At 43.4% G+C, this 27,737-nt stretch overlaps 1 protein-coding gene across 2 annotated transcripts; it reads left to right on the plus strand.

Moving 5' to 3' along the window:
* The first annotated feature begins 358 nt into the window (after positions 1-358).
* Positions 359-27,674, plus strand: MIA3 (MIA SH3 domain ER export factor 3). Of its 2 annotated transcripts, XM_079299236.1 has the most exons (29): positions 359-600; positions 1,230-1,363; positions 6,637-6,723; positions 8,314-11,257; positions 12,170-12,454; positions 13,956-14,029; positions 15,119-15,250; positions 16,486-16,507; positions 18,508-18,596; positions 18,748-18,825; positions 18,930-19,040; positions 19,838-19,909; positions 20,116-20,220; positions 20,994-21,116; positions 21,224-21,341; positions 21,978-22,033; positions 22,114-22,204; positions 22,314-22,452; positions 24,053-24,154; positions 24,256-24,316; positions 24,439-24,474; positions 24,566-24,633; positions 24,889-24,986; positions 25,103-25,234; positions 25,439-25,507; positions 25,633-25,709; positions 25,854-25,925; positions 26,543-26,699; positions 27,016-27,674. In XM_079299236.1, the coding sequence occupies exons 1-29, from the start codon at positions 423-425 to the stop codon at positions 27,264-27,266; spliced, it is 5,961 nt and encodes a 1,986-aa protein (XP_079155362.1). In that variant the 5' UTR covers positions 359-422; the 3' UTR covers positions 27,267-27,674. The 2 variants fall into 2 exon arrangements, with proteins under 2 accessions (XP_079155362.1, XP_079155363.1); XM_079299237.1 differs by lacking the exon at positions 25,854-25,925 and having other exon boundaries at positions 360-600.
* The last annotated feature ends 63 nt before the right edge of the window (positions 27,675-27,737 follow it).

The following is a 27,737-nucleotide window of genomic DNA, read 5'->3' on the forward strand; positions in this document are numbered from 1 at the left end:
TACCCTGCAGAATTATGACAACAAAACAATAACAATTATTGATTACTACAAGGAAAACCATACCATAAAAAGGAGCTGCAAATGAAGTTCGGTGGAAGCGTGGAGTGGGAAGTGACCCCTCACGTTTTCCCCAGCGCTGCTTGTTCTGTCTATATGAAATAAAGCCATCTAAATTTTGCTGAATATCGAGACTTTTGTTTCTCTTTTGTAACACCCGCTGGTCGCAGCAGCCAGAGGAGCTCCCTCCCCGGGATGGTGATGGGGATGCCGCCGGCAGGGAGGGTCCGTGCGCTGCCCTCCTCCCGCGGCGGCGGCGGGGCGGGCTTGTCCCTCCCCCGCCACATCGCCCTCCCGCGGGCGCTGCTGACGTGTCTGCTCCCTCCTTCCCCGCCCGGCTCCCTCCCTCCCTCCCTCCCGCCGACATGGCCACGGCCGCAGCCGCGCCGCCGGAGCCCCGGCTGCTGCTCGCCCTGCTGGCCCTGCTGCTGCTGCTGCTGCCGCCGCCGGGCCCGCGCTGCCTCCCCGCCGCCGCCGCCGCCGCGCCCGGCCTGGGCCGCCGCTTCGCCGAGCGCAAGCGCTGCGCCGACTTCGAGTGCAGCAGTGAGTGGGGGCGGCGGGCACGGCCCCGGCGAGGGGGCTGCGGGCGGAGATGCCTCCCCGAGGCTCTTCCCAAAGCCCTCTCCTTCCGCCGGCTCTGGCGCGGAAATTGGGGAGAATCGGGGAAACGGGAACGCGACGCCCACGCGCGCCGTCCCTCTCACCGCGGCCAAGTTTTCAGATCCCCGCAGCTCCGTGTTTGCTTCTCCTGCCTCTCCCGGCAAAGCCCTCTCGTGATTAACCTGTTCTCTGGGATAATTTCAGGACCGATTCGCCGGGACATAGATGTCGCCTTTCTGCTCTAACATTGATAATTAGCTCCACTGCGCACCCCTGAAGTGTAGTTCTTCGGTGCTTTGTCAAACCCTTGTCTTTACTAGAACCTTTGCTTTTCTTTTTTAGCTATAACTTGCTGCTTCTTCTTCTTCTTCTCCTTATTTCGCTATAATCTGGCTTGTTTGTTTGTGTTAATTATAGCTAAAAATCTAGCTATACTTTCAATTTAGTTCTTATCTCTTGGCTCAATCTGGAAAATGCATGCAAGGTGGTGTTGTTTACTGCCAGTTAGCAAAGACACTTTTCATGTAAATTATCTTCTAAGTCATACTCTTCTCTTTGCTTTCTTTGGACAGTGTTAATGTGCCGAGGGAAGGCCATGCGGGATTTTAAAGGTCCGGATTGTCGATTTGTAAATTTTAAGAAAGGAGAAGCTGTATATGTGTACTATAAACTAATAGGAGAATCAACTGAGCTTTGGGCTGGAAGTGTAAGTACTGTAAAGCATTTCTGTTTGCTCTTCTTGTGATCTGTTTTCATTCCCTTTGCCTTGTAAGAGAATGCTTGAAGTTTTGAACATGGCTAAATAACACAGTGAATGCTGCTTTGTCATGAGGCCGGTAGGAAATGGGATGAGGTTTGATCAAACCTGAGTGCTGTGAAAAATGGGCAACACTAATATGTCTAAAACTATTAGAAACTAATATTAAAACTGCCTTTATGTTGAAAACCTCCTATTGCAGTACTGGCAACAGTACTGGCAGTGGTGGTGGCTATAGGCCTACCTGAAAGCTGGGCTTCCCTTCCCATTTAGGGAGCCCTAAGCCTGTGTTTGTGTTTTCCCATGACGTGGTCTCATCCTGCACTCTGTAATCCTGCTCAAGATTGCTGCATGTGCATGTTTTAATTGTGTTTCTTATCCTAATATTCATTTGCCTTCTTCCCCTTTTTATCTAAGCTGAATGCAGGGTTGGAGGATAAACGAGTAGTAAAACTGGAAAGGATGGAGGTTAAATTTGATTTCTAAAAGGTCTGTCTCTCAGCTGTGCTTTAGCAGGTTGCAGAGTAGTGGCTGTGTCTAAGTCAGCATCCTTGGACAATCTGAGAGGCTTCTGCTAGTGGGGAAGGAACATCCCCATACTTGCAGTTACTTCATAGAAAGCTCCTCTCGACTTTCATAAGCACCTTATTTGCCTTGCAGAGGCAGAACTGAGATACCACAGAGGAAGAGGAGTTTCTGTGTGCTTCCCTTGAAAATGTTGGCAATCCAGAGGTTGCTTAGACCTAGTCCCTGTTGCTTCCTCGCCATGTTTCCCCTACATACTTTTTAGTGCCCAAATTGTTTACTTCAACTTCCTTTCTTACTCTGGTCTTCTACAAAGGATAAACAATTTTGACAGTGGTCTAGGGTGCTTGAAACCACACCTGGGTGTTGACTGTGGGACCAGTGGTTTGGTGAAAATCAGGATGTATCACTTTCTGTAACCACTTCAGGCCGGGCGTGAACAGCCAAGCTCTCAGTAGGAGCTGCATCCAATTAGAATAATACAGAAGTGAACAGAAAAACTGCAGCACGTGGTTCAAGAAGAGTTAATAATTCTATCACGCTGGTAATTCCCTTCTGACATGTACTGTACCATAAATAATCTGGGTAATTAGCTGGTGGTACAGGTTTCCAGGGCTGCCAGTTCTCGAGATGCGGAGTAGCAGCGTGGGGCCAATTTTGTGTCTTCTAACAAGGTATAATGTAGGCTGCAAGATCAGACAGCAGGTTAAGGTAATTGCTGAGTTAATATTCAGTTTAATTATTCACTGATAGGCAGCTCATGCAACAGTTAGGTGTGTCTCCAAGTTAAAAGGATGTTTGCTTTGGGTTTAAAAAGTAAAAGCTGCAGTTGGCAGGTCGGAAAGAATAGCAAAGCTCCATTTAATTTGTTGTCATTTTTCAGCTGTGTTACATGATTTTCAGTGCTCTTTTTTAGGGCAGTGCTGCCAGACTGATTCCTTTTGGTTAGTGGCTGTAACCTTTATTTCTTCTCTCCCTCTTTGATTGACTGCTGCTGCTTTATCCATATCACTGCAACAACCAGCATGGGAGCTGGTTGCAGTGGGGTCAGAGATTCCTGCCTTTGGATTTTGAGTAGGGCACGGGCACAGGTGCCCCTGTCCCTGACTCAGAGACAGCTCTGGGTCTCTCTCTCCTGCAGCCTGATTTCCCATGCCAGCTTTGGCTGGGCAGCCTGATTTCCCATGCCAGCTTTGGCTGGGCAGCTTGATTTATGCAGGCCAGCCGTGCCTGCCATGTGAAGTCTTGGAGCTGGGGGAAGCTGCTGCTTGGTAATTAAAACCAGGCTACCCATGAGGTCTGCCATCAAAAGAATTCCAATGGAAGGCATGTTACCTTCTGCAATGGCCCTTTTAGGGTCTCATTGTGTGACTTCATGTGGACTTTGTGTGCATCATTTGATCCCATCCATATGCCCTGCTGCCTTTTTCCATTTCCCAAAGTCTTTTTTTGGGAAAGGATTTATTAGGGCAGAATAGAAGCTATGAAATCAAGGGCTAACTGGAGTTCTGATTGTCAGGTGTGAGCAGAGGTCAGGGGGATGTATGTATGAGAAGCTTCAACTAATGCAACCTGGGGCTTATTTGAAACAAGTTGTAAATACAGATTCTAATTCCAAAATCAATTTGAAGGAGCCATGAGAAATACAATAGTATTTCTGACCTGAAGGGAGATGATCTGATAAGAAAAACAGCCTTTCACCAAGGCTGAAAAATCTATAGCAGCTGGGACTGGTCTTTATTTGCCTTTGCTTTTCTAATTCACTCCACCCTTTTCAAGCCATTGTTGATTTTTTTTTTTCCCTGTGCCAGCAAACATGTTCTATTTTGACAAAATAGCTCCTTTATTTTGTGATGCCAGTCTTGAATACTAAATTGCTTATAGAGCTTACACTATGTTCATTCAGTATTTTGCATGTGAAAAAATTCTGGAACCCAGCTATAATGCATATTCTCTACATTATATGGCTTCTAGCTTTTAGCTCTCTAAACCTCAATACTAAAGCCAAATGCTTGGAAAACACTCTATGATCATTATTTGATAGTCATTTATGTTATGAATTTAATTAATACATCAGTTGCAGGAAAATGCTTGATTTTTTTTCTTTTCCCCCAAAGCCAAAAGATAGAGTGTATCAGGTGCTCTCCTTGTCCTCTGTCCTGCTGTAAATCAGTCTCCTCTTCAGCATCAATCTTGTGTTGCTTACACTATCACTTATTGTAGACTCCTGTGCATTTTTCCTGCACTCTGCCCTCACTTTAGCAGGGTACAGAACTCCAAAAGTACTTCAGATCATTCCAAGTAAAAAACCTGCTGCTTTTTCATGAACAATTTTGTCAAAGACACATTAAGATTTTTATTTTATCTTATGGCACAGGGATGGACTTAATACTTTTGATTCAAGGTTGAGAGAAAGCCATTTCTGGCCTCATATTACAAGAAATGGACTTGACTGCAGATTGTGGCTTCTTTGTGTTGCTGGTTTTTGGGGGGTTTTTTTGTTTGTTTTCAAACCTTGTACATAGGTTAGTAAAAAAGAATGCAGGGTGGATAAAATTAAGTAAGACAGAAAGACAATATTTCTGGAGGACCCAGAAGGTCAGAGCAATAATAGTGTGTTTTCTTAACACTGGCAATGCTCAGCAGCTCTTCTTTGCCCTATGTTCTGAAGTTTTAGTTACCTATGTCATCTGTGCTTTAGGCATGTGGGCTTTAAGATGAAAAAGATTTGAATATCATCTTCCCTAGCTGTCTGTTTTCTGATAGATGGTGGGAGGGTGTGGTTTGGTCAGTGAATCTGCAGCAGCTGCCTGTGGCACATGGACACCATGGGGGCCAGATGCTGTACACACAGCCACGTGCTTTGTCCTTGCACAACTTTTAGCTGGGAAGAGATGGATATTCCTCCCTTATATGCTTGGCATTGATAGTGCCTTTCCTCTGTCTTGTCTGAAGAGAATGAATGTTTCCTTTCTTTGCACAATGAGGCATTTTTTCCCCTTACAAGAGAGGACTTGTAAGGAGAGAAGCAGATGAAATTTTGAGCAGGTGGATCCCATATGGCTTATAAACCACAGAAGTGGCAAACTGGGTCACTGCAGAGGAGTTGTATGGTCAGCAGCTTGGATTGCAATAAAGGAGTTTGAAATTGGGATGCTTGATTACAAAGGCTATCACGGAGATTAGTCTGTAAGGAGATTTTGAAGCTCCAACTTTTGTTTACCAAAAGATCATTAAAAACTGGAGTAGAAGTTTAGAGAGAGAAATAAACCAATTTACAATTAAACTGTAGTGTACCACGCAAAGACAAGCTTTTGATTTGACTTGTCTAAATGAATTTCCCATTCCCATTGGTAATTCCCAATAATAAACATGCCTACATGATCTGTTTTCAGTAAGATAGTACATGTGTTTACAAAAGGCAGAGAGGGAACAGTTTGGGGTTTCTTAATACATGTGTAACTAACTTCAGAGATATCAACTATGGAAGGTAAGATCTGAATGAGAAATAGTTTAAAAAGGAAGTCCTGTAATGTATCAGTGCTTATTTCACTTGCATATCAAAACAAACACCTTCAAAAATTATTAGAACATATTATTTGCTAGCTATTAATTTCTTCTTTGTATTTTTTTAATGCTATTGCAAATCCAGAAAGCTTCAGGCAAGCTTGACCTGTTCCAGTGCTATCAGTGTAACAGTATATCTGTGTATCCCTAATATCCCATGCCCAGTTTCTTTTTTAATTTGAACTTTAGCTGAGTGTTCTCCCCACACAAACTCTTCAGGAAAATTGGCAATTGTCATCTTTCTCCTGTAACAAATGATTGAGGAAATGACCAAATTTCTTTCTTTCCCCCAGTTATTTTGGTTGTCTAGGAACTCTGTACCTTTCTAGGTGTTTCCACCAGGCTCTAATTACCTGAATTATCTAATCAGTGTAGTGATTGCATGCTATTAATATTGGCTTCTTGACAGCTGTTGTCAGAACTCTCAAGTGAGAGCATTACTCTGTGTAGATCTTATCTGGTGAATGATAAGAGAGATTCTTGTCTTCCACTGTTTGCCTTGCCTTAGCACATTGAAAATCACCACTCTATGATTGATTTTTGCTTGTGTCAGGCACTGAAGAGCAACAATGCATTTGCAGAGGGGAGTATATTTTCCACACAGGTTTTAAAATAATTAGTACATCAAGTACAATTTTGCATTTCCATACGATCTGCTTTAAGAATTTTTTTTCCATAAGTTACAAAGTGAGCATATTTTTGGCTAGAATATTGTGTGTGGATGTAAATCTTATTAGTCAAAGATCCTCTTCTGCTTGCTATTTGAGAAAATCCTTGAGGTGTGTCTGGTGTCTCCAGTGCCTGCACAATAGCAGTTAAAGCACATGAGCCAGAAGGCCTGGGCTTTATTCCCAAATCTCCTAATAATTTGTTATAAGTCAGGCCTTAAAAACATGCACAGTAAAACTTAAACCAACTTCACAAGGCTGTTGTGAAATGTAAGTATAAAACCTCACTGAAAACTCTTGCATAAACAAGGCCCTGTTTTTATTCACTGTGTTAAACTTCATTGAGAATACATAAGAATCAGTTCAACATATTTGCTACTGGTGTCTGTAATTTTTGACATAGTCATGTTGTTTCTAAACATTCTTTACTGCTTTTTGTTTGTTTGTGTTTGCTTTTTGCAGGTTGGAAGTGATTTTGGATACTTTCCAAAGGATTTACTTGAAGTAAATCATAACTATTCCAATGAGGAGCTAGAATTACCAACAGATGTAAGTCTTGTTCTGGTTTTTTTGGTTTTTTTTTTTTTCAGTTGGAGTTTTACTGTTTCTTACCTTGGCATTCAGAAAAATTCCCAAGAAGAAACTGGGAATAGTAATGATTTTTAGTAACTTTTTGTTAGTAAGCAGCTACATACATGCAGGGGTGCACATGTATGTGGGTGGGGTGGAATGTTTGTGCAACTCTGTATGTGGATGGGTGTGAAAGCATCAGCCCAAAATGTGGGCATTGACCTTTTTTATCCCCTCAAATACTATGGTTTTCTTCTAAAGAAATATGTTTGTATTGAGCTCTGTAAATCCTGATAGGTAGCTTGTGCATAGGCTTTCTGGTGTGTAATCAAAATAGCTTCTTTTCCCAAACTCTCCAAGTTTAAAGTACTTTCAGAAACAAACAAAGGTGGGTACACTCAGCCCTTTGATTCTGGAATTGCAGCCTTTCACATATAGCTGGCTTTCATGCACTAATAGCAGCAGCTCCAGAGCAGTGTCAGTAAAGCCTTCTTGAGGCTGTAGCTTTAGGCATGCTTGCAGCACAGAAAGCCAAGCCAGTCCTGGGCTGCATCCAAAGCACTGTGGCCAGCAGGGCAAGGGAGGGGATTCTGTCCCTCTGCTCTGCCCTGCTGAGACCCCACCTCAGTGCTGCTTCCTGCTCTGGGGTCCCCAGAGCAGAGAGGACATCAGCCTCTTGGAATGAGTCCAGAGGAGGTCACTGAGGTAATTTGAAGGATGGAGCACCTTTCCTACAAGGAAAGGCTGAGAGATGTGGGATTGTTTAGCCTGGAAAAGAGAAGGCTCCAGAGAGACCTAATTGCAGCCTTCCTGAAGGGATCCTACAAAAAAGATGGAGAGGAATATTTTATAAGAACATGTAGTGACAGGACAAGAGAGAATGGCTTCAAATTGAAAGATGGCAGGTTTAGGTTAGACATTTGGAAGAAATTCTTTGGAGGCACTGAAAGAACTTGCCCAGAGAAGTTGTGGATGCCCCATCCCTGGAAGTGTTCAAGGAGAGTTTGAATGGGGCCTTGAGCAACCTGGTCTTGTGAAAGTTCTCCCTGCCCATGGCAGTAGGTTGGAATGAGATGATCTTTAAACCCCTTTCAACCCAAGGCCATTCTATGGTTCTGTGAAATTGTGTTCAGTGTCTTGCACTGCTTCTATTTAATTTTTCATAAATTGTGTGACAGGGAGCTCCTGCTTGGAGGACTTGGTCTTTTAAGGAGATGCCAGTTAACAGAGGTTGTGACACACAAGCTTAGCAACATTTGTTTTCTTCTGTTTGCTGTCATTCAGCAATAGACTTGTTCTTCATTCAGGACATATGGTGATGAGTGCAGTGTAATACTGCCAGCTCCATTGCAGCCTTACACTTTGTTCCTTTTAATTTTGATTTTATGAGTCCTTTGGCAAAACCTCCCCTGATTTCAAAGAGTTTTGGTTAAGGACTCAAGGAGTTAATTCTGTGTGATTAACATAATTTACTTTGCTGCATCTCTCTTTAAGTAGGCAAATGTTTTTGGTCTCATCACTGTTAGAAAGGAAATAATATTGTTGACTGCATATTGTTTTTCATTTCAGGAAACAGACTTTGTTTGCTTTGATGGAGGAAGGGATGACTTTGATAATTATAATGTGGATGAACTTCTGAAATCATTGCAAGAGACAATAGCAAATGAAGGGGAAACTGAATCGAGTGGTCCAGGGACAAAACCAGCTGAAGGAATTGGGAAGGATAAGGAGGCTGAACAGACTGATAGAGGAAAATCCCTTGGTGCTTTGGAGACAGACAATCTAGAGCAAAGTGCTGAAGAAGAAAAGGGAAACCTTGTCTTGACAGACAAAGTTGACAATTCTCTTACAGAAGGAACTGAAAATACTGGGGGAGACTCCAGTGTCAATAGTCACAAAGAAAACTCTCAGGGAGATCAAATTGCACATGAGCACTTGAAAGGAATGCTACATGGGAAATTAAAAGGGCTAGAGAGTGAAAATACCAAAAACACTAGTATTCCTCAGGGTGAAACCAGCCAACTTGACCAAGAGAATGAAGAAGTCGATGCCTATACACTTTTAAACAGAGAGCTCTCTGTGAACTTAAAAACAAAATTTGGCTCAACTGCTGATGCTATTGTATCAGATGATGAAGTGACTCACCTTGTCACATCACTGGAAGATGATTTAAATGAAGATTTGAGCATTAATCCTCACAATGAGGAGGAGGAGCCAGAGTTTGCAGATCAGTCTGCAGAAATCCCTTTGCTGTCTTTTACAGCAGAGGATGAAATTACATCCCCTGTGGATTTAGAAGATAATGGAAACTATGATGTTGAGTCCCAAAATCATGAACCTGATGAAGATGCAAAGGGTGCTACAAAGCTAAATAACCAAAGAGACAATAGAGAGGAACACAATTCCGATGTGTTCATTCTTAAGGATGCCTTCAGTAAGAGTAAGAAGTCAGGTGACAGTGTGGGTGACAGTGTAAGTGTAGACAGGTCTGAATCAAAACAAACAAAAGAGAAACAGGATGAGGTGGTGCTAATTAGTAAAAGAGAAGCACCAGCAGCAACTCAGCCTGAGGATCTCTCCAAAGAACCCCTTGGAAAGGAACCTGTGGGTACAGGTGATCTGGGTTCAGAAGAAAGAGCCAACAAAACTGAACAATTGGAAGAGCAGCTCACTGATGGAACACAGTCACATTCTGCAGCACTGAAAGATACAGCTGTGCCTGATCTTCACACTTTGCCTAGTCCAGGCAATGCTCTGGAGTCCAAATCATTTCTTAAAAACAAGGAAGATGCTTCAGAAGCATCTGATGATGATATCAACAAAAGTCCTGAAAGAGTTCCACTTGCTCCAATAGAGAAAAGGGATAAAGAGTTTGAGGGTGATACCTTGGAGGAGTCCTTGGAAAGTGATCTAAAGCATAAAAGATCATGGGAGAAAACAATGGAGAAGGGAGAAGCTGAGAACAAGCCTCCGGTTGATGTTCCAATCACACCAGTGGAAGAGGTAAAAAGTGCATCTCAAGGTGACCTAGGGGATACCAAACTCTTAAGACAGAAAGTGGAGCGTGGAATGCCCATTGTGGAGAAAGAACTTCTCAGACATGAAGATTTAAAACAAGAAGTTAAAATTTATCATGAAAATAAAAATCCTGCCTCTTCTAACAAAGAACTGGAAATAAAAAATAGAAACATGGAAGAAACCCCTGCCGGGGAAGAAAACTCAAGCTATAGTGGAGCTGTTGAGCAACCTAGGCCGTGGGAAAATGAGACTGAGTATTTAGAGGCAGATATGAATGAAAAACTTTCAAGAAATCTTGACAAGATGCCAGCTTTTAAAGAAAGCACTGAGAAAAGTTCCCCTGAAGAAAAATCAAAAAGCACCATGCAGAACACTAATACAGAGAATCTTACTTGGCAAGGAACTGCTCATTCTGAGGATGCAGGAACAGACAGAAATCTTGGCAAAGATTTGGCTAAAGAAACAACACAACGAGCAGAATTGCAATCTGAGGAGCCAGATGCTGAAGATGACCCTGACCTAAAACAAGCAGATGATGAGTTATTGGAAGATGAGAATGCAGCAAGTGCAAAGCTGTCACAAGCACGGGCTGCAAATGTCCAGGATAATACACTAGGTAGTGAAAATACAAATCCTGAATTGGAAGGACTAAGTGAAGCTGTTTCAGGAATCCCAAATCCTACTTACAATACAGGAGAGGAAACAAACTCATTGCCTAAGGAGGATAAAACAATCAGCATGCAAAATGCAAGCGAGACTGGGAACCAAGAAGTTGATGTATCAGTGAGAAAAGATGCTAAATTGGATGAGATGCAACATGTCACAGAAGCCCACGAGGAGTCTTCTGAACCTGAGTTGCCATCAGCTGTGGAAGAACATAATTCCCAATCTCCTCACTTGGAAAACAACAATGACTTTGACCACAAGGAAGATCATGTCCCAGAGGGCATTTCACAGAAAGACTCAAAAGATGTAGATGAAACAAGAAATGACCAGCAGCAATCTGCACATGTCCCCAGCCCCGCTGACAGCTCAGAAGGCACCAGTGACACTGTAGCAGCTTTCAGTGAGTCTGTGAAGCAGCTGTCAATAATGAGAGATTTCCTGGATGAGAAGCGCGTGATGCGCCTGCAGAAGTACCTTGGGCTCCAGCACGTGGTTCGGATTGAAGGCATGTTCCACGACATGAAGGTGGAGATGGAGCTCGCTCAGAAGGCCAGCCAGAATAATGAGGATGCAGAAAAAGCTCTGGATGAGATACTGGAGTTTTCAGAATCGAGCATTATGGATGTTGTAGGAAAAGTTCTGGATTCCAGGGTGGCAGAAAATAAGGAGGAGGTGGTGAAGGAGATGGATTTGTATGATGAGGAGAGTGCACTGATGGATGATATTCAAGAATTGATATATTCGTTAAGGAGTAAATATTCATCTGCTGGTGAGAGTGTCCCCCTTGCTTCTCCTCCAGAACAGGAAGATGACCAGCTGCACATTCAAGGTAGGATGTTAAACCACTTAATAAATAGGTGAAATGGAAGTAAAAATCTGTCCCAAGCAACACACAGAGGAGCTTTAAGAAGAGGGTGAGGGAGTAGAATTGAAAGAGGCCTTGTGCAATAATCTGGGATTTTTTTGTTTATTTTTAATGTATGTTTTTAGCATTGTGATGAGGGTGGCTCAGGGACAATCCTAAAAGGAAGATAGTGTGTTCAGCACACCTGTTCTTATGGACCAAGATTTGTGTAAGATAAGGGAGTTCCACTTATAAGGAGCCACTCAGGACAAGTCTGTACCTCCTTAAGAAACAGGGATTCACAAATACTAATGTGCTGAGTTTTCTGGAGGGTTTAGAGCAGTCTTTCTCTGAACTAATTATCACCCGATTGTGAGAGATCTGGTGATTGATGCAAAGTCCAGGTACTATATCCAGGCACCTAAAATCTTGAGTGTCCTTATAATCAGATTTTTGCCCACATTCATAAAAGAGTACATAAGTAGAAATACTGAACAAACAGATGTTTTGGTTGGCAAAGACCCAGAGGTAGGGTCTTCTGCAAACTTGCTGGGTTTTCTAATTAGTGTGCAAGATGTTAAGACACACTTTTAGCCAGGCTCCTCTTACAGTAGTACATGTTAACTATGTGATTTCTGATAAGGTCATGAATGATACAAATATTTCACCTTGCAGTGTTTCACTGAAAGGTCAGTGGTTGATCTCTTGCATGAATTTCATACAGGCATTTAATTAGATGTTACTGAAAGTTGACTGAGGATATCCTGAAAGCAATATGCAAACTGAAATATTTAAAAGTGTCAAGAAAGCTTTGTTACATGCAGCATTTCACTAAAGGTAGCTGTAAGAAATACACATTAGCTCAGTGCTTAATTCATACCTGCTTGTCTGTCACAGATGGTGCAAAAGAGGCTGAATATGACAGTGTTTTCACCAGAAACCTGAATACCTTTGATGAGGGCAATCAGGAATTTCAGCAGCTCGTTGAAGAGAAGAGGCTTGAGCAGCCTGCTGAGGAGGAGGAGAGGGCTGTCAGTGTTCCAGCTGAGCATGAAGAGGCCAACTTTTCAGATACTGGAGAAGCTGAAGAAGGGTATGATAGTGAAAGAGGATCACTCCTGGAAGATACTTCCTTTGGGCCAGTTGATTCAGGAGAGAGTGCCAGCGAGCACACTGCTGAAGGTAACCATGATTGGCTCATTTTTTCTTTTGCTCTTGAAGACATACATGATTTAATGTATTTTTAGGCAAATAGCAGGAGTTTTCACTGATACTTTCGTTTTATGTTGCTGCAATCCTCATGGCTTTCCCTGATCAGTGACAGTCCCTCTAGTGGCAGTACTGTGTTGCTAATTTAGCACAGCAGAGTTTCTACTATGGTTTTGCAATGTGGGAAAAAGGAAAGTGCTCTTGTGAGTGTCAGAATTGGAGCTCTGTGCTCGGGCTTGTGGGCTGTGTCTCATGATGGTAGTGGAGAAAGAGCAGCAATCCCTGGAAGCATACCATAATCCCAGGTTTCTGCCTCTTTGCAGGCATTCACAGCCTACAGGTCACCTTCTCTAGACAGGACTGCCTGTAGAATTGTGTGCCCTCTCTTCTTGCTCTTTTTAGCCCATGTCTCTGGGCCATATTACTTTCCAGGAAAGGTGGTGTGTAGCTTCCCCCTCAGGCAGCTCAGTAATTTCTCTGTGTGTTGGAATAGGAGAAATGTTTGGCTCCCTCTGGCTGAGGCCTTATTCCTCTGGGGCTAAGGTGCTGTCTCATCATTATTCCAAGGAGGGATCCTGTTACTGTCATCTTTCCCAGCCCTGTTTTGGCATGAAACAATCTTTGTTCTCAGTGCTACTCTCAGCTTTGCTGTTCTGCCTTCACTTCTGATTATGTTTAATAATTCTGTGTCCACTGAGCATTTAGGAAAAATTCAGGCACATCTTCATTAGCTTGTTTGCACCATTACTGAGGTGCTGGTACTGTCTCCAGGGCCAAGTGCTTTTGAGCAGCTTTTAAGACTTAAAGGAAACTCTAGGTTGAATGAAAACTAAGAAATTTCAAATGGCTGGTGGATAACTTACTGGTTAAGCAGTCGGAGTTCAGCTGCATTTCAGACCATCTTCCATTCCTTCCTTAAAGGTGGTTAAATGCTGCTTGCCAGGAATTCTTAGGAGGGCTGGGAGAAGTGTTGGGAAGTAACAAGGCTGATGATGGTGCAATGGCTGCTCATAGTGTGACAACGGGCTGGGCTGGTGGCTGTGCAATTTGCTGGTCTGGACGTGTGGCAGCAGAAGCAGCGATTCAGGCCAGGATAGAGCTGGAGATGATTTAAAGCTTTTGCCATACTTACAGAGTACTGAGAGAGTTCAGGAGTGTTTGGACTTGACAGTCCTTGTGGCTCCTTTCCAGCTTCGAATGTTCTGTGGATTCGCGGTTCGGAATTAAGTGTGTGTGCTCCGATTCACGGCTGGAGGAGCTGGCTGTGCTCTGTCTGAGGCGGGCCCGGCACCGTGCCACCGCACAGCCGCGTCCCTTCCCGCGGCACCCCTGCTAACGCCGCCTGTGGGGTACCAGCGCCCTTCCCGGGGGCTGCGTGCCTCTTTGCCGTGCGGAAGCCCTGGCATTGCCCCGGGGCCGTGCTGCGGCGCCCGGGCCGCTCCTCACGGTGACGCCGCTCCCCTCTCGCCCTCAGGTGCCGGTGCTGCTGCGGGCGCTGGCGCCCCCTGGCGGGCGGCCCCGGGCGAGGCGCGCGAGCTGCTGCGGCGGGTGAGTGGCGGCGGCGCGCGGCGCGTGACGCGGGCGAGGGGCGGCGCGCGGCGGGCGGGCCCTGAGGGAGGGAGGCAGGGAGGGAAGGAGCGAAGGAGGGAGGGCTGACGTGTGCCTGGCGCTGCCGGGCCGCCATGGAGCCCGCGGGCGGCAGCGGCTGGCCGGTGGAGGAGCCCTCGGCGCGGCGCAAGCTGTTGCAGGTGAGGGCAGGGAAACGGCGGCGGCGGGGCTGCGGCGGCCCGGCCCGGGCGGTGACAGCTCCCCCGAGCCAGGGGGTCCCTGAGGAGATTCCCCCCGGCGTTCCGCGCCCCCGGCCCGCGGCGCGGGGCAGTCCCGCGGAGCGGAGGCGGCCGCTGGCGGCAGGGATCGCTGCCGGCCCCCGCGGATGGCGGGGAGAGCTCGCCCCCGGCCCGGCTCTGCAGGGCAGGTGTGCGCCCTCCCGCCCGGCCCCTCCTCCGCCGGCTGTGGGGAGCGTAGGGAGAGAGAGGGCACGTAGGAGGAAAGGCAGGGAGAAGGCAGCGGCTGCCGTGTGGCTCGCACAGTTTGTTCCCTGAGCGCCATGTCACTATCAGCCCCTTAGCCTGTACCAGGCGTTCGCACCTTCCCCAGGTGCTCTCTGACCTCGAGGTGGAGGAGGAGACTCATGGCATATGACCCTCTGACAGGGGCAACAGCTGGGAGAAGAGCCGAGCCATTTGCACTGGATTGGTACAGATATCCAGATCTAAAACTGGGGTTTTATTCTATAGTTTTCCATCCTTATAGCTTTATTTGAAAACAGGTGCAATAACTACCAGTGCTGTGTAAAGCAAATTGTGCACATCAGTATGTACTCATTTTGGTGTGACTCTTCTTTACCTTCTTGCCACTGTCAGGTGTCCTCTTGGTACTCGGGAGTTTTGCATTGAAATCTGAGCACCAGGCTGCTCTGTGGTTTCTTCATTTTCGGTTTTCAGTTTGCAGAAAAACTGCAGCAAATCTCTAGATGGTTCTCTGGGCTTATGGGAGGAATAAAGGCACCTGTCAGACTGCTTGTTTTACCCCTGTTTAATAAAACACCCTCTAGCTGTCACTGCTGTTGGTTTGCAGTTGGTCGCCACGCTGCCTGAGGAAATGCGTCCTGGGCCTGATTTCCATGGACTTCCATGGGAGCCTGTCATTATAACTGCCTTAGTGGGAATTGTCACACTTGCTGTATTTTTCTGGAGAACCTGCCTTTCAGTGAGTATACTTCATGCTTGCAAGCCTGCTGATGTTTCACTAACTCAGTGGTTCTTTGTATGGTTAAACTGTTTCAGCAGTACTGGGGTCAAAGCAATATGTAGTCTTTCGTTTTTTACTTTTTCTATTTAGAGCATTAATGGGAGCTAAATGCTGGGCTGAATAGCTAAAGTAAGTTGCAGTGCTTAGAAGCATTTCTATAAGCTGATAATTGAAGATTGCTTAGTAAGAGGTAAATTCAAAATCAAAAAAGAGAAGTATGATGTAAATGAAGAAGGCTGAGGAAAGGGTCAGCATATCTTTGAAATGAGAAGCCTTCCATGTGCTCAAGCCTGTTGCTGGCTATATCCAAAATAAACAGCTAATCCTCCCCACTTCATGTTGTCCAGCTGCTTGCAGGTACTGCATTTAGAAACCTAAAAACATTATATTAATTCTCATTGGAAGGCCTCTTCCATTTATCCTCATTCCTACATGGATAATTTTCTGTGCAACAATTGGTCTATCACCAGCTCTCAACTATAGCAGTGCTTTTTCTTGGGACCTCAGAGATGAGAATCAAACAAGCAAATTTATTTTACAGCTGTCCAGTTTGATCACAATATGCTCCAGAAAATTGTGGAATACTTCATATTTGCCTGATAGAAATAAACTAAAACTACATGTTTTCTGTAACAATACTGATCTTTTTTTTTTTTTTTCCTCTTGCTTAGTTTTGACATTGAACATGCTGGGTCAGTTTCAAATGCAAAAACCAGTTTTAATATACCACCATAAAAAAGCTTCTGAAAGTCTTGTATGCTGTTAATTTCAAAACAAGCACCTGTCACAACCATACTGCTTTAGAGGGCACTGAACTGGGATACAAGGGGTTTTATTTGTAATTAGAAGGGGTTTTTTTGTGTTTGCAAGTTTGTGGCTGTGGTTTGATACAAAAGGTCTTCATTTTCTGTGCAAATTGGCTGTGGCAGTTACTGGTATCCCTTTAGTGAGTGAGTAAACAGGGGTTTACTAAGGCTCTGGGACCGGGCTTTAGCCTGGGAGCTTTTATTAGAAAACAGCTTAAGCTTGTTTGTAGTGTTACTCAACACTCATTGGCAGTGATAGATGTGTTTTCCATATGCTGCTTTAACCTGCATGGAAGTGATCACTTCTTTCCATAGGGAATATTAATAACATTTTTCACTTATCACTTTTTATGGCTAATCTTTTTGTTTGTTTGTTCTCTTCTGTAGGTAAAGAGTAGAATATATCAAGGTGAGTTTCTCTCTACTTTACAGTGTGATTGATGTTTAGGCATGTAAAAGTTTTGAAGATTTATACTGTTTCAGAGGACCAAGTATTCATCTTCACTCCTTTTCCAGGAGAATGCCCAGTATAAGCTTGGCCAATAGATGATACTTAGCTGAATCTGAGGGTTTAAATTTTGCTTTTGATAATGCTTTGATCAGGAGAAACAATGCAGCATGCACCTGTAAAATAAAGGGCAAGGAAAAGCTCCACTTTGTTCAACATAAAGGTGAACCACTGGTTCACAGGACAGAGTTTGTTTTGTTTATTTGACTAGCAGTGCTGGTTCTGCTTTTGCTTGCTGTTTTCTCTCAGAAAGCAGGAGGTGGTTCCTTTTGTTTTATGGACTGAGGGGAGCCTGAAACTGGATGCAAAGAAACACTCTAAATCTAGATCTAAATATGCAGGTCTTCCTGTGGCCAGCATATCACTTTTTACCAGAGTTTTTCCTCTGGTTTCTGATTTATAAAATTAAAGTGTACTGAATGGGAAAAAGTAGGATGATTGCTGGAATTCATAATTGAATAAAAAATGCAAATGTGGAAGAACTGTCTTCATAGGAACTTTGTCTCTTCCTCCCTCACATTTTACTTACCAGTCATTCCTCTCTAGTTTCATTGTGGTTATACTGCAGTTTCCTTCTACATAGTTAATGTAGAGTTAATGAGCTGAAAAAAGCCCATCTTTGATTTCTGAGATGATTGCTGTAGTGCAGGAATAATATTGGTATTAGTGTTGCAAAAATTAGTTAGAAGACCCCTCCTAAAAACTGATAATCATGGATTCCACTGCCCAATACTCTTCTCTTTGATGCTGTATAGAAACTACTGAAGAGCGGAACAAATAGATATTCTTCAAGCATGATACATGTTGCATTGTTATTAAAATATTTATCCAAAATAGAGGAATATTAACTGTGAGAAAAATGCTTTAAAACCTAGCTTACATTTGGAGTTCCAAGGATAAAAATCTGTTATCTTCTCTTCATGACAGTAATAAAATTGGGAGGCCAAGCTAATGCAGGGATTGCTGCTTCCCTTAAACTGCTGAGAGCTATCTTGAAGCTTGGCAGCCACTTGCTGTCTCTCCTGTGACCTAAGTGGGAAAGGCCTGGGATGTACAGTCCCAGGAGCCCTCACGTGGGAGGGAAAGCAGGAGTAGCAGTTGCCATTGCACTCTGTGGGCTGCAGTTGGAACAACCAGTGCTCCTTGTTGTGCTGCAGGATTTGCTGTGAGGCAAGTGGTGCTTGGGGCAGGCAGATCCAGTCCAAGGTGGCTTTGGACTTGAAAAATAACAATTGGATGGTTTTTAAATAATTTGCAGCAAAATAATTGAAGTGTGTTAATGATTTTCATTGAATCCTAAGGGTTGGTTGGTGGCTTGTTTAGGGTGAGAAGCAAACGCATGCCTGAAAGCTGCTGCTTGGTCACTTTTGAGTCACTTGAGCTCTTCTGAGGTGTAAGCAGAGCAGCTCCTTAAGACCTGCAGGTGCTGTCTTGCAGCTGTCTCTGTTCTGTTCCCAGTGGATCTTTCAGAGATTTCATCCTCTTACCTTTGCTGATGAAATACTCAGCTTCAATAGAGCAGAAAGGTGATTGTTAGGGAAGGTGTGGCTTCTCCCTGAGTGTCTGAGGCTGCTCTGAGATCCTCACTGTCAGCTCTTCCCCTGAACACACCTCAGCTGTGTGTAGCCAGCACCTCACACTGCTCTGGGTTCTTGGAGCAGCTTCTGTGAAGTGAGGTGCAGGAGCTTTGTGCTCTGTGTCAGCTTTACTGTCTTGTTTTCAATCCTAACTTGAAGTGAAAGCTGAGATGCAGAAAGGACTGACTGCCAAGGATTTAACACTCTCCTGATTTATGCTTTAATTATTACCTGAAAATGTTCTTTGGAGTGGTAATAATGATAGCTGATTTTTTTGCTCAGTATATGAAGTACAATTACTGTGAGCTTTCTTTTTCTTCCTAGTGACTGAAAAACAACTTGCTGAAAAGATTAAAAACCTTCTGCAAGAAAAAACAGAAATCTTAGAAAAGTTGTCAGAATATGATCAGAAGGTATTGTTCTAAGTTGACCTTTGTTTCCTAATTTTCTGTTATTGCTTTAATGATACAGTCAATGCAACATCTAATATATTTTTATTTTCCATTTGTACTGAATATTATGTTGACATTTTCCTCAGTTCTGTGTGGTTGTTTCTGTGCTTAGATAAAGGAAGCAAAGGAATCTGTGAAAGAGGCCCAAGAACAAAAAGACATTCTCTCAGATGAGACTGCAGGGCTTAAGGTAAGAGAAAGTTAACTGACTCTACTGAAAGCAGCAATGCAAATAAAAATAGCTTGCTTTAGGCTGGTCTTTTACACCTTTTTTTTTTTTTTTTTTTTTTTAAGGACACTGTCAAAGAATTGGAAGAAGCAAATCAGCAGCTAGATAACAAAGTGAAAAATCTGCACACCATGCTTGAAACAGAGAGAAAAAAGAATGAGAAGAAACAGAACAAGGTTAGAACAATTACACTTGTGTCCTACATTTTCCTTAGCTTGATGTGCCCTAAAAGCTGGTCATGACCTGATGGGTTAGATAGGGGTAGAACAAACAAGGTGAGCCACCTCAGAAAGAAAGACTAAATGAAATTTTAGGTTTATCCCAAGAACAAAGGATTAATCTTTTGATTTATTTTGTTTGGGGGTTTTGTAAGGTTTGGGGATTTTTTAATATCTTGATGGACTTGTGTGGTTATGTGCTTTCACACACAAACAGATGCATTCAAGTCATGGGCTAGTCTAATACTTCCTAGCTAGAGCCAGGAAGTTCCTTGGCAATATGTGCTGAAGGTTTCAGGTTGGGAAGAGACATTTTCTTGTACTCAGAGCAGCATTTAGTTCTACAGTAAGTGTGAAGTCCTCTGAGCTGCCTCTCTTTCTTGTTATCCAGAGATATTTGTTTTCTCTTTCTTCTTTTTAAAGCCTGATTTTTTTGTTATCAAGAAGCTCTTTGGCCTTGTTTTGGTCAAAGGTTGCTGCTAATGATAGCAGTGGACTGCACAGGTCTATAGGGAACTTCCTGGCCACAGGAAGGTGGAGTCAGGGATAGAGGTTGATTTGAATGTGCTGAATGTTTCTATTCCTTACCTTGTTGATAAGGTAGTGCTATGCTGCTGCCAGCAATGGATGATTGAAATGAAAGTTTGTTGTGTTTTGACTTTGCATTTATGCTTCCAGAAGACACAGGTTAAATAATTACTCAGGCTGAGGTTTATGCCAGGATAACACTAAGTCACTGCTCATCTTTTTCTTAGCTCTCTGAAACCCAGAAGTCCTTGGAGAAGCTTCAGGAAGCTATCACTATGCATTCTGCAGAGCTTTCAGAGGTAAAGCATTATTTACACCCCCTCAACAGTCAACAGTTTTTGTACCAAGAAAATTCTTATCTATTGAATAGAAAATGCTGGCTTGGCAGGTTGCAGGTTGTTTGTGCATATGTACCTTTTTATTTTCCATTTAACCATGTTTTTTGTAGCTGTTGCTCCACTGTAGTTTGACTTTGTCTTCTTGTTCCTTTTTGCTCCGTGTGTAGGTGCAAATAGCCCTTAATGAAGCTAAACTGAGTGAAGAAAAGGTGAAATCTGAGCTTCATCATGTGCAGGAAGAGAATGCTAGACTGAAAAAGAGCAAGGAGCAGGCAAGTTATCCTTAGGCCAGGCAACCTTGTCTTTCAAACAAAATATTTGGCCTTAATTGCTGGTTTTTTGTTTTTAGTGTAGCTTCTGTTTTCTCTGTTTTTTCTCTGTTTAGCATGTTTCTGTGTTCTTAACATGGGAGAATTCCATGCTTTCTATTACCATGATAAAATTTAAATTTAAAATTGCTTTGTGCCTGCTTGCACAGGCTGTTTGTGCAGCTGAGCCACATATCTGGTATGAAAGCTTGCCAGTTCTCCTGATGCAGTTTTTGTCAGCAAAGTCTGTGCTGAGGTGGTGATCAAGACATGATGGAGAGATTGCCACTTGGGATCAGGGCTCAGTGGTGATGGATTGCCAGAAGGTATTTCAGAAAGCAAAGATAATGGGGAGGAGTTTAACCCTGGAATATTGGGACAGTTCTTTTCCAAAGAATTGTAAATATCTGCTTTCTTTCTTCATATGTGAAGTATGTGGCTTTAAAGAATGTATTTTGATTACCTCTGGACTGCAATTCATTCCTCATATTGAGGTGTGTGAGCATTTGGGATGTTAGCTGAGAAAATATCAAATTTGTAAAGACACCTAATAACAAATTGCAGAAAGATTCTCAACATGAAGTTCTGCCAGTGTAACAGCAATGAGCCTGATATCTGAAGTTTACCCTTTATCAGTGACCCATCAGCTATCAGCAGAGCTGACAGTAAAATTTAATTACATACAACATGCACTAGAAACACAGCAAGTAATCATCTTGCCTTGGTGCTTCATACAGCTGCTGAAAGAAGCTGAAGGCTGGAGTGAGAGGCATTCTGAGCTCTGTGAGCAGATTCAGCTGTATCAGAAATCTCAGAAGGACATAGAAGAGACACTTGCCTACAAAGAAAATGAAATTGAAGTAGGTTCTCTATTGATTTCAAGATTGCTTTCAGTGTTATACATCATAAAATACTCTGTCATACTTCACAAAATGCAGGGCAATTGAACCTTTGATTTCTTTACTAGGTTTTAACCAATTGCATTATGCAGCTGAAGCAGTTAGACATGGATTCAGAGGCCAAGAAGGATGACAGAGGACATGAGTGGAGCCCAGGAGATGATCTGGCCAATGGAGAGTTGCCAGGTAGAGTGGTTCCACCTGAGGATCATGGGATGCTGTGCTTGTGGCATGTTAGAGAGGGAACAAAGGGAATCCATGCATACAGAGCTGCCAGCTTCAATCCTCAAACACAAAATGTCCCTAACTGAAGGGAGGAACTGGCTACAAGGTCAAAAATTGCTTTTAGATTACCTTTTAGGTAAACCATGAGTGTAGTGACATGGTTATAAAGATTGTGTATAAAGGTTGGTAATTAAGAGCACTCCAAAAGCTGAAAGTCTCAGCTTTGTTGTTCTGGTACATTTATTTTTGATATGAATTTTTAATGAGCTTTCTGCTTGCCTCCAGATAAAGAACTAATTTAGGTAATCACATTTTTTAAATCTGAAAGCCCAAAATAGATGTTTTCCAAGCTATTCAGGCAGTTTGTCATTTGTGATGTTGCACATGTATTTGCTGCATCTGTGGGTTTGAAATCCTTTTTTTGTTCCCTTTTTTCTACTTAAAAGTATATATAGGCTGGAAATTCCCACTTCTTGATTTTTTTATTTTTTTTACACCATGTAAGGATGTAGGAATTAAAGTGTAGGGAGTGTTACTTTTTTAACAGTTGTCCACAGACTTGTCAATGATTAGAAACCAGATATTTTTCTCTTTCAGATATTGAGAGTGAGAAGATGAAGACTCAGATTAAGCAGATGATGGATGTCTCCAGGGTATGTTGCACAAGTATCTAATAAATGCAGTCACATTACTGCTATGCCTATGATCATAAACTCTCTGCTTCTTTTTTCAGGTCAAAACAATGTTATCCATAGTTGAAGAAGATAGAAATCTTCTGCAGTCCAAACTGAATGATGAAGTAACAGCAAGACACGAGCTGGAAGGTAGGTTTAGTAAAATAACTGCTTAGGATGAAGTGCTGTTGGTGGCTTAAACAGAAACAGAGTGTGTAAGTGGCAATAATGGTTCTTACTGCTACTGCTTCTCCAACAGAGAAGATAAAAACATTGGAGCATGATTCATCTTCGCTGCAGTCAGCCAAAACTCAACTGGAAAATGAATGCAAAACTCTTCAGCAGAAAGTGGAGATCCTTGGTGAGCTGTACCAGCAGAAGGAGATGGCACTCCAGAAGTAAGCCTTTCCTTACTCTGTCTCTTGTATCATGAGCACTGTCCAAATGCTTTTCACTCAGAAGTATCAAAGAACTTGGAAGTTGTGGTTGGAATGAGTGATGGCTACTCTTTCAATACAGCTGAAGCTGGTGTTCTTTCTTCACTTTTGCCACTATTCCAGAGATTCTAAAAAGACTGTCAGTGTGCACACACCATATTGGCTCCTACTTCTAAACATCTGGAGAGGGCTTGGTCTGCAAATTCTGTGGTTGCTCTGTTACATCATCCAGAATTGTCAAGGAGAACATCGGGGCTGTTAAGATTTATTTCTGTTATTCAGACTTCTGTTCAGTGAGTCTAATTCTTGTAATGTGGAAACTTTAGTATTTCAGCTTTGTGAGCTTCTTGCATTCTCAAAGGTTGAGTTGGTGATGGCAGCTGAGAGCAATGAATTGCCAGTGGTGAGGATGTGCTCTGTATGTGTTCATTCCTCATTAATTTATTTACTTACTGAAACGTCTGTAATATCATCTCAGTTTTGTTGGGAAAATTAGAGAATAGGATTCAGGGACATGCTCAGCTAAATTCTGTAGAAAAGCTGAAATTGTGATGGAGAAGCAGTTAAAAAGCTGAAATTGTGATGGAGAAGCAGTTCAAGTTCCTAAGGTTTAAGTGTGTTGGTTGGGGGAAGCAAAGGGTTGGAAATGAGGCTGTAGTGAAACTGCCTGACCTTGTAACTTCCATGGATCCATGTGTAATAAACTTGGAATGGAGAGGTGGAGTTTTCCCACCCTTCAGGGAAAACTTCATCTTGAACTCTGTGAAGAATTTCTGCTGCTTCCAAAACATACAGGAGATTACAGTGCCTGTTAGTGTTTCTTGATTAGAATGAGGAACTTCTTGCAGTTTTTTTTTTTTCTGTAAAACTGCTATGAGTTTTAGCCAAGGAAATGGATTATGTTGAACTGGCTATTAGCAATAGTTTACTTGCTATTAAGTTAACTGGTTCCAGTTCTGTGGGATAGCCCTTGTAAGTTAGGAACACACTATAGACCTCTTAAATAATTCCAGAAAAATATCCAAAAAACAATGAACCATAAGATTATTAAAAAACCGTGCAAATTGATTGTGCAGTGAATTGCTGTGGAGAATACTTGGAAAAAGCTTCCCACGTGGTTAATAAGTACTGAATGTGTTTGTCACCTGGGCCCTAAATTTGCCTCTTTTCACAACACATTGATTTCTTCATTTCCTGGGGTTGGTGTCAGTCTAGTGGATTTCCTTGTTTGTACCTTTGTAAATCTGGATTGCAATCTGTGGCATTGCTAGGAAAACTACAGGATCTGAAGGGATGAACTATCTGCAGCTGATAGATTCTGACAGATCTTCAGAAGCTGACAGAACTTTCTAGTCAACTCTGTAATTTTAAGGTTTGATACCCAAGGGGTTTATCTATTGGTTTCAAGAGACAGAATTTCTGTCTCTCTTTCTCTCTGTGATTATACATCTTGTTGTAGATTTTGTTATTGCTGTTGTTGGCAAGGGGCTATCTTGATTTTGAGTTGTAATAGATGTAGAATGCTGGACTATGTGGTGCATTTTTTTTTTCCCCTATGCAGAAAACTAACCCAGGAGGAGTATGAGCGTCAGGAGAAGGAGCAGAAATTGTGTGCTGCAGATGAAAAAGCTGTGCTGGCCATCAATGAAGTGAAAGTTTACAAGTAACTTGAATTTCTGAAGATTATGATTTTCCTTTTATTTTAGTTACTGAAGAACATTTTTTTCAAACATCTCTCCTTCCTCTCTTTTTCTTTTTGTGCAGGCAAAGGATCCAAGATATGGAAGAAGAATTGCAGAAAACAGAGAGATCCTACAAAAACCAGGTAAATTTCTTGTTTGCTGGTTATTGTGTCATCTTTTTACTGCGTCATTCCAGTGCTCTGTGGTGAGTTATTGGAAACACTGGTAGTTGGATAAAAAACTAAATGGCTTCTTTCCTCCTCAGATTGCTGCTCATGAGAAAAAGGCACATGACAACTGGGTAAGAATATTCATCCTTTTCTGATGCCAGCAATTTGTATTTGATGTCACATTGGTGCCATTAATGCAGTTGATGAAATTTTCCCTACCAGCTCATTGCCCGCTCGGCTGAGAGAGCTCTGGCTGAAGAGAAAAGAGAAGCAGCCAACCTGAGACAGAAGTAAGTACAGAACAGACCCTCTCTGTTGCTCTTTGAACATGCTGGGAGTTGCCTGGGGGAGAAGAAGGTCAGAATGTGCAGTGCATTTTTCAGTTACTAATTTTAACTACTGTTAAACTTTTTTGATGTTTAAAATAACATTTCTTACTGAAAGCTTGTAACATTTTACAGTACAGTTTGCCTTGTTACGTTATAAGGGATACAGCTCACTTGTATTGCTTGAATAATGATGAGACCTTTATTTTTCTAAATCAGATTAATAGAAGTAAACCAAAAAATCATCATGCTTCAAAGACCAGTCATTGTAAAGCCAACTCCTGGCAGACCTGACCGCCCGATCCCACCACGACGAGGTAAATGCTGCTGGTTCTCCCAAAACCTTTGGTCTTGGAGTCACTACATCATAAAAACATAGGGCTGTGCTAAACTGTAGAAAAGTGAATCAAGTGGTTTTAATTCTTTGGCACAGGGCCCTTAAGCAGAGATGGCTCTTCTGGCCCATCACCCGTGAGTGGAGGAAATCCATCCCCCACACAGATGATTGATGTCCCTGCCCGGCCCCTCTCTGCTCCTCGAAGGGAAGGTGTGAGGGGTGAATTTGGTAAGCAGTGAAACTCCCCTTTTTTGACAACTCCCTCTTAGGCTACACACTAGGAACACTAAGATCAGATATTGGTTCCAGGAATGTTGATATTGGTACCTGATTTATTAATACAGTTATGAGTGATTGGTGGTAGGGTTTTATTAATAAAAGTAGCTCAGACTTGTGTTATTTAGGGTCTCTGGGGTTCTTGTTTCCCTTAAGGTACAATGGTGGATGGCCCCCCTGCCCCACGAAGGCCTCCAGAGCTACCTGGGAGGATGTCTGTTCCTGGTAAGTTGTGTGGTCTGCAGCCAACTGCAACTTTCTCGTTAGTCCTTCCCTTCACAAAGGCAATTTCAAGCCCACCGTCCCTACCCTAGGCATGGTAGGACACTTATTCATGGCTCTCTTTTTAGATATTGGGCCTGCTGTGGCATCCCTGATCAGCAGTGAGCCAAGAACCTCCTCCCCTTCCACAGCTATGGATGGAGTGGTGAGTTGAGAATGCCCCAACCTTCAGGAAGCCTTTCTAATACATGATTCATTGTACTTCCTCCTGCTTCTTTAACTGTATCATGTTCTGTCTTGTCTGTATCCTGTTGCTATCTGTATTTGCTGTCCAAAAAATCCCCAATAGCAACCCTCTCCCAAAGAGTCTGAAGGCCCCAGTGTTACTACAGATTCACCTTCCTCCATGGAACCAGCTGCAGTGAGTATTCCGAGGCTGGACATGGTGATGCTGCTTTGATGGAGAGGAGTAACAGGCTTGGTGTTCTGAACTGCTGAATGACAGCTGCTCTGTGGAACTAACCAAGGGCTTGTTCCTCTGTCTCAAAGGGCTTCTCTAATGATGAGCAGTTGCTCTCTGGTTTCTCTGGTGGTATTGAGGAAATAAGGTGTTTCTTGTTAGGGACTGTGAGTAAACACAACAATAATCCTAAGCAGCTGACTTACTTGTGTGTGGTGTTCAGGCACAATTCCATGTGTTATTCTAAGTTCCACATCCTTGACCAAAGGGGTGTCCATCCTCAAAAGGGCTTGTTAACTTTCCTTTAGTACAGCTTCATCTCAAGGAATGTGTTTCACTAACCATTCACTCCTGGGTAGTGCCAGCAGTGTTCTGGGAGGAGGGATGATGCTGGTGCAGTAGCTGTCCCTGTCTCCATGTTTTCTGCCTGGCTAATGTGGTTTGCAGTGTGTCGGGGTTATTTTTCTTTCTCCCCCTACTTTGACCCGTTTGCCTCTGGATGGGTGGTGAGGTTGTTGAGCAGTGTTAGTGCTTGTGTGCTGCAGTAACTCACTGAAGTGTCACCTCGTCTTGCCCAGGGTAACGCTGGTGCCAAAGGCCCCTCTCCTTTCCCTGGGCCGCCTGTGCTGAGCTCGCCCGTGCTGGGGCCGCCGCCCATTCGCTACGGGCTGCCGGGACCGCCCGCGCCGCCGCCGCGGGGGCACTTCGGGCCTCGGCCCCTCCCCGGGCCCCAAGGTACAGCTGCAGAACCAGAGCTGCTTTTCCTCAGCACGCCCTACCTCGTGCTTCATGGGTTTAGCTGCCTCAATAAGCTTAGACTGGGTGGGTTTTTTCAAGCCTTAATGCCAAGGTATTTTTCCTTGTTTACTCTAAAATGGAAACCAGCAGCCAAAAGTCCCTAGAATAATTCATGGGCTTTGAAGTCCTGCATGTGACAGTGATCCACTCCAGAGCTGCTCTAGAAAAGGACAAACTGAGGAACTAATCAGGAGCTTCTCTGTTTAGGTTAAACCAAGAGTTCCTTTAACTCCATGATTTCCTTTCCTTCTAGGTTGTGGTCCTCCCTTGCCACCTCCAGCTGGAAGAGATTTCTTACCTAGTCCACGTTTAGGAATGAGAGATCTGCCTCCTGGCCCACTCCTGCCTCCCCCCGACCCCAGAGGCTATGCACGTGGGCATCCTCCCTTCCACCCCCTCGGCCCTCCAGGCCCTCGGCTACCCCCGCCACCCCCCCCGCAGGCTCCCAGGGACTATGCTCCTCCTCCCAACAGAGACTTGCCTCCGCCGGCCCCCCGGGAATGAGGGCAGCCGGCACAAGGACTACGCACAGCCCCGGCGCAGGATCTCTGCCTGCAGCTCTACGGACACGGCTCCCACCTGCACAACTCTAGCAGTGGCTCTTGGGTTGAAGACATTGGTCTCATTTCAGTATATCTCAGCTTTTGCAGGATTAATTTTTATCCAGTTGCTACAGACATCTTATATGCATTTATGATCACAGACTCATCCATCCACTTGGGCTGCAAGAACCTTTCTGTGATGGACTTGAACCTACTCTAAAAGTGCAATAGGAAGGAAGTACCTGTGTGGAGAGTTTTAATTCAATGTAGCCTTTGTAACCAGTTGGTGAATGAACTAATTTCTCTAAAAATGTAAATCGAATCATTTCCTGTGGAAATAATTTTTTAAGTAAAATGCTATCCAACCTGCCTTCTCCATCACATCATTGAGCTGCAGTTACTGTAGGCGAGGGGTTTACATAAGGACTCTGAG

This window comes from Erithacus rubecula (assembly GCF_903797595.1).
Source record: "Erithacus rubecula genome assembly, chromosome: 2".
NCBI classification, from domain to species: Eukaryota; Metazoa; Chordata; class Aves; order Passeriformes; family Muscicapidae; genus Erithacus; species Erithacus rubecula.

What these genes read in the sequence shown, in the direction of transcription:
- MIA3 (XM_079299236.1), top strand. Translation starts at nt 423, where the DNA reads ATGGCCACGGCCGCAGCCGCGCCGCCGGAGCCCCGGCTGCTGCTCGCC. An exon ending in TCTGGAGAACCTGCCTTTCA is followed by an intron (nt 15,251 to 16,485) that starts GTGAGTATACTT and finishes TCTCTTCTGTAG; the next exon opens with GTAAAGAGTAGAATATATCA. An exon ending in GCAGCCAACCTGAGACAGAA is followed by an intron (nt 24,634 to 24,888) that starts GTAAGTACAGAA and finishes TTTCTAAATCAG; the next exon opens with ATTAATAGAAGTAAACCAAA.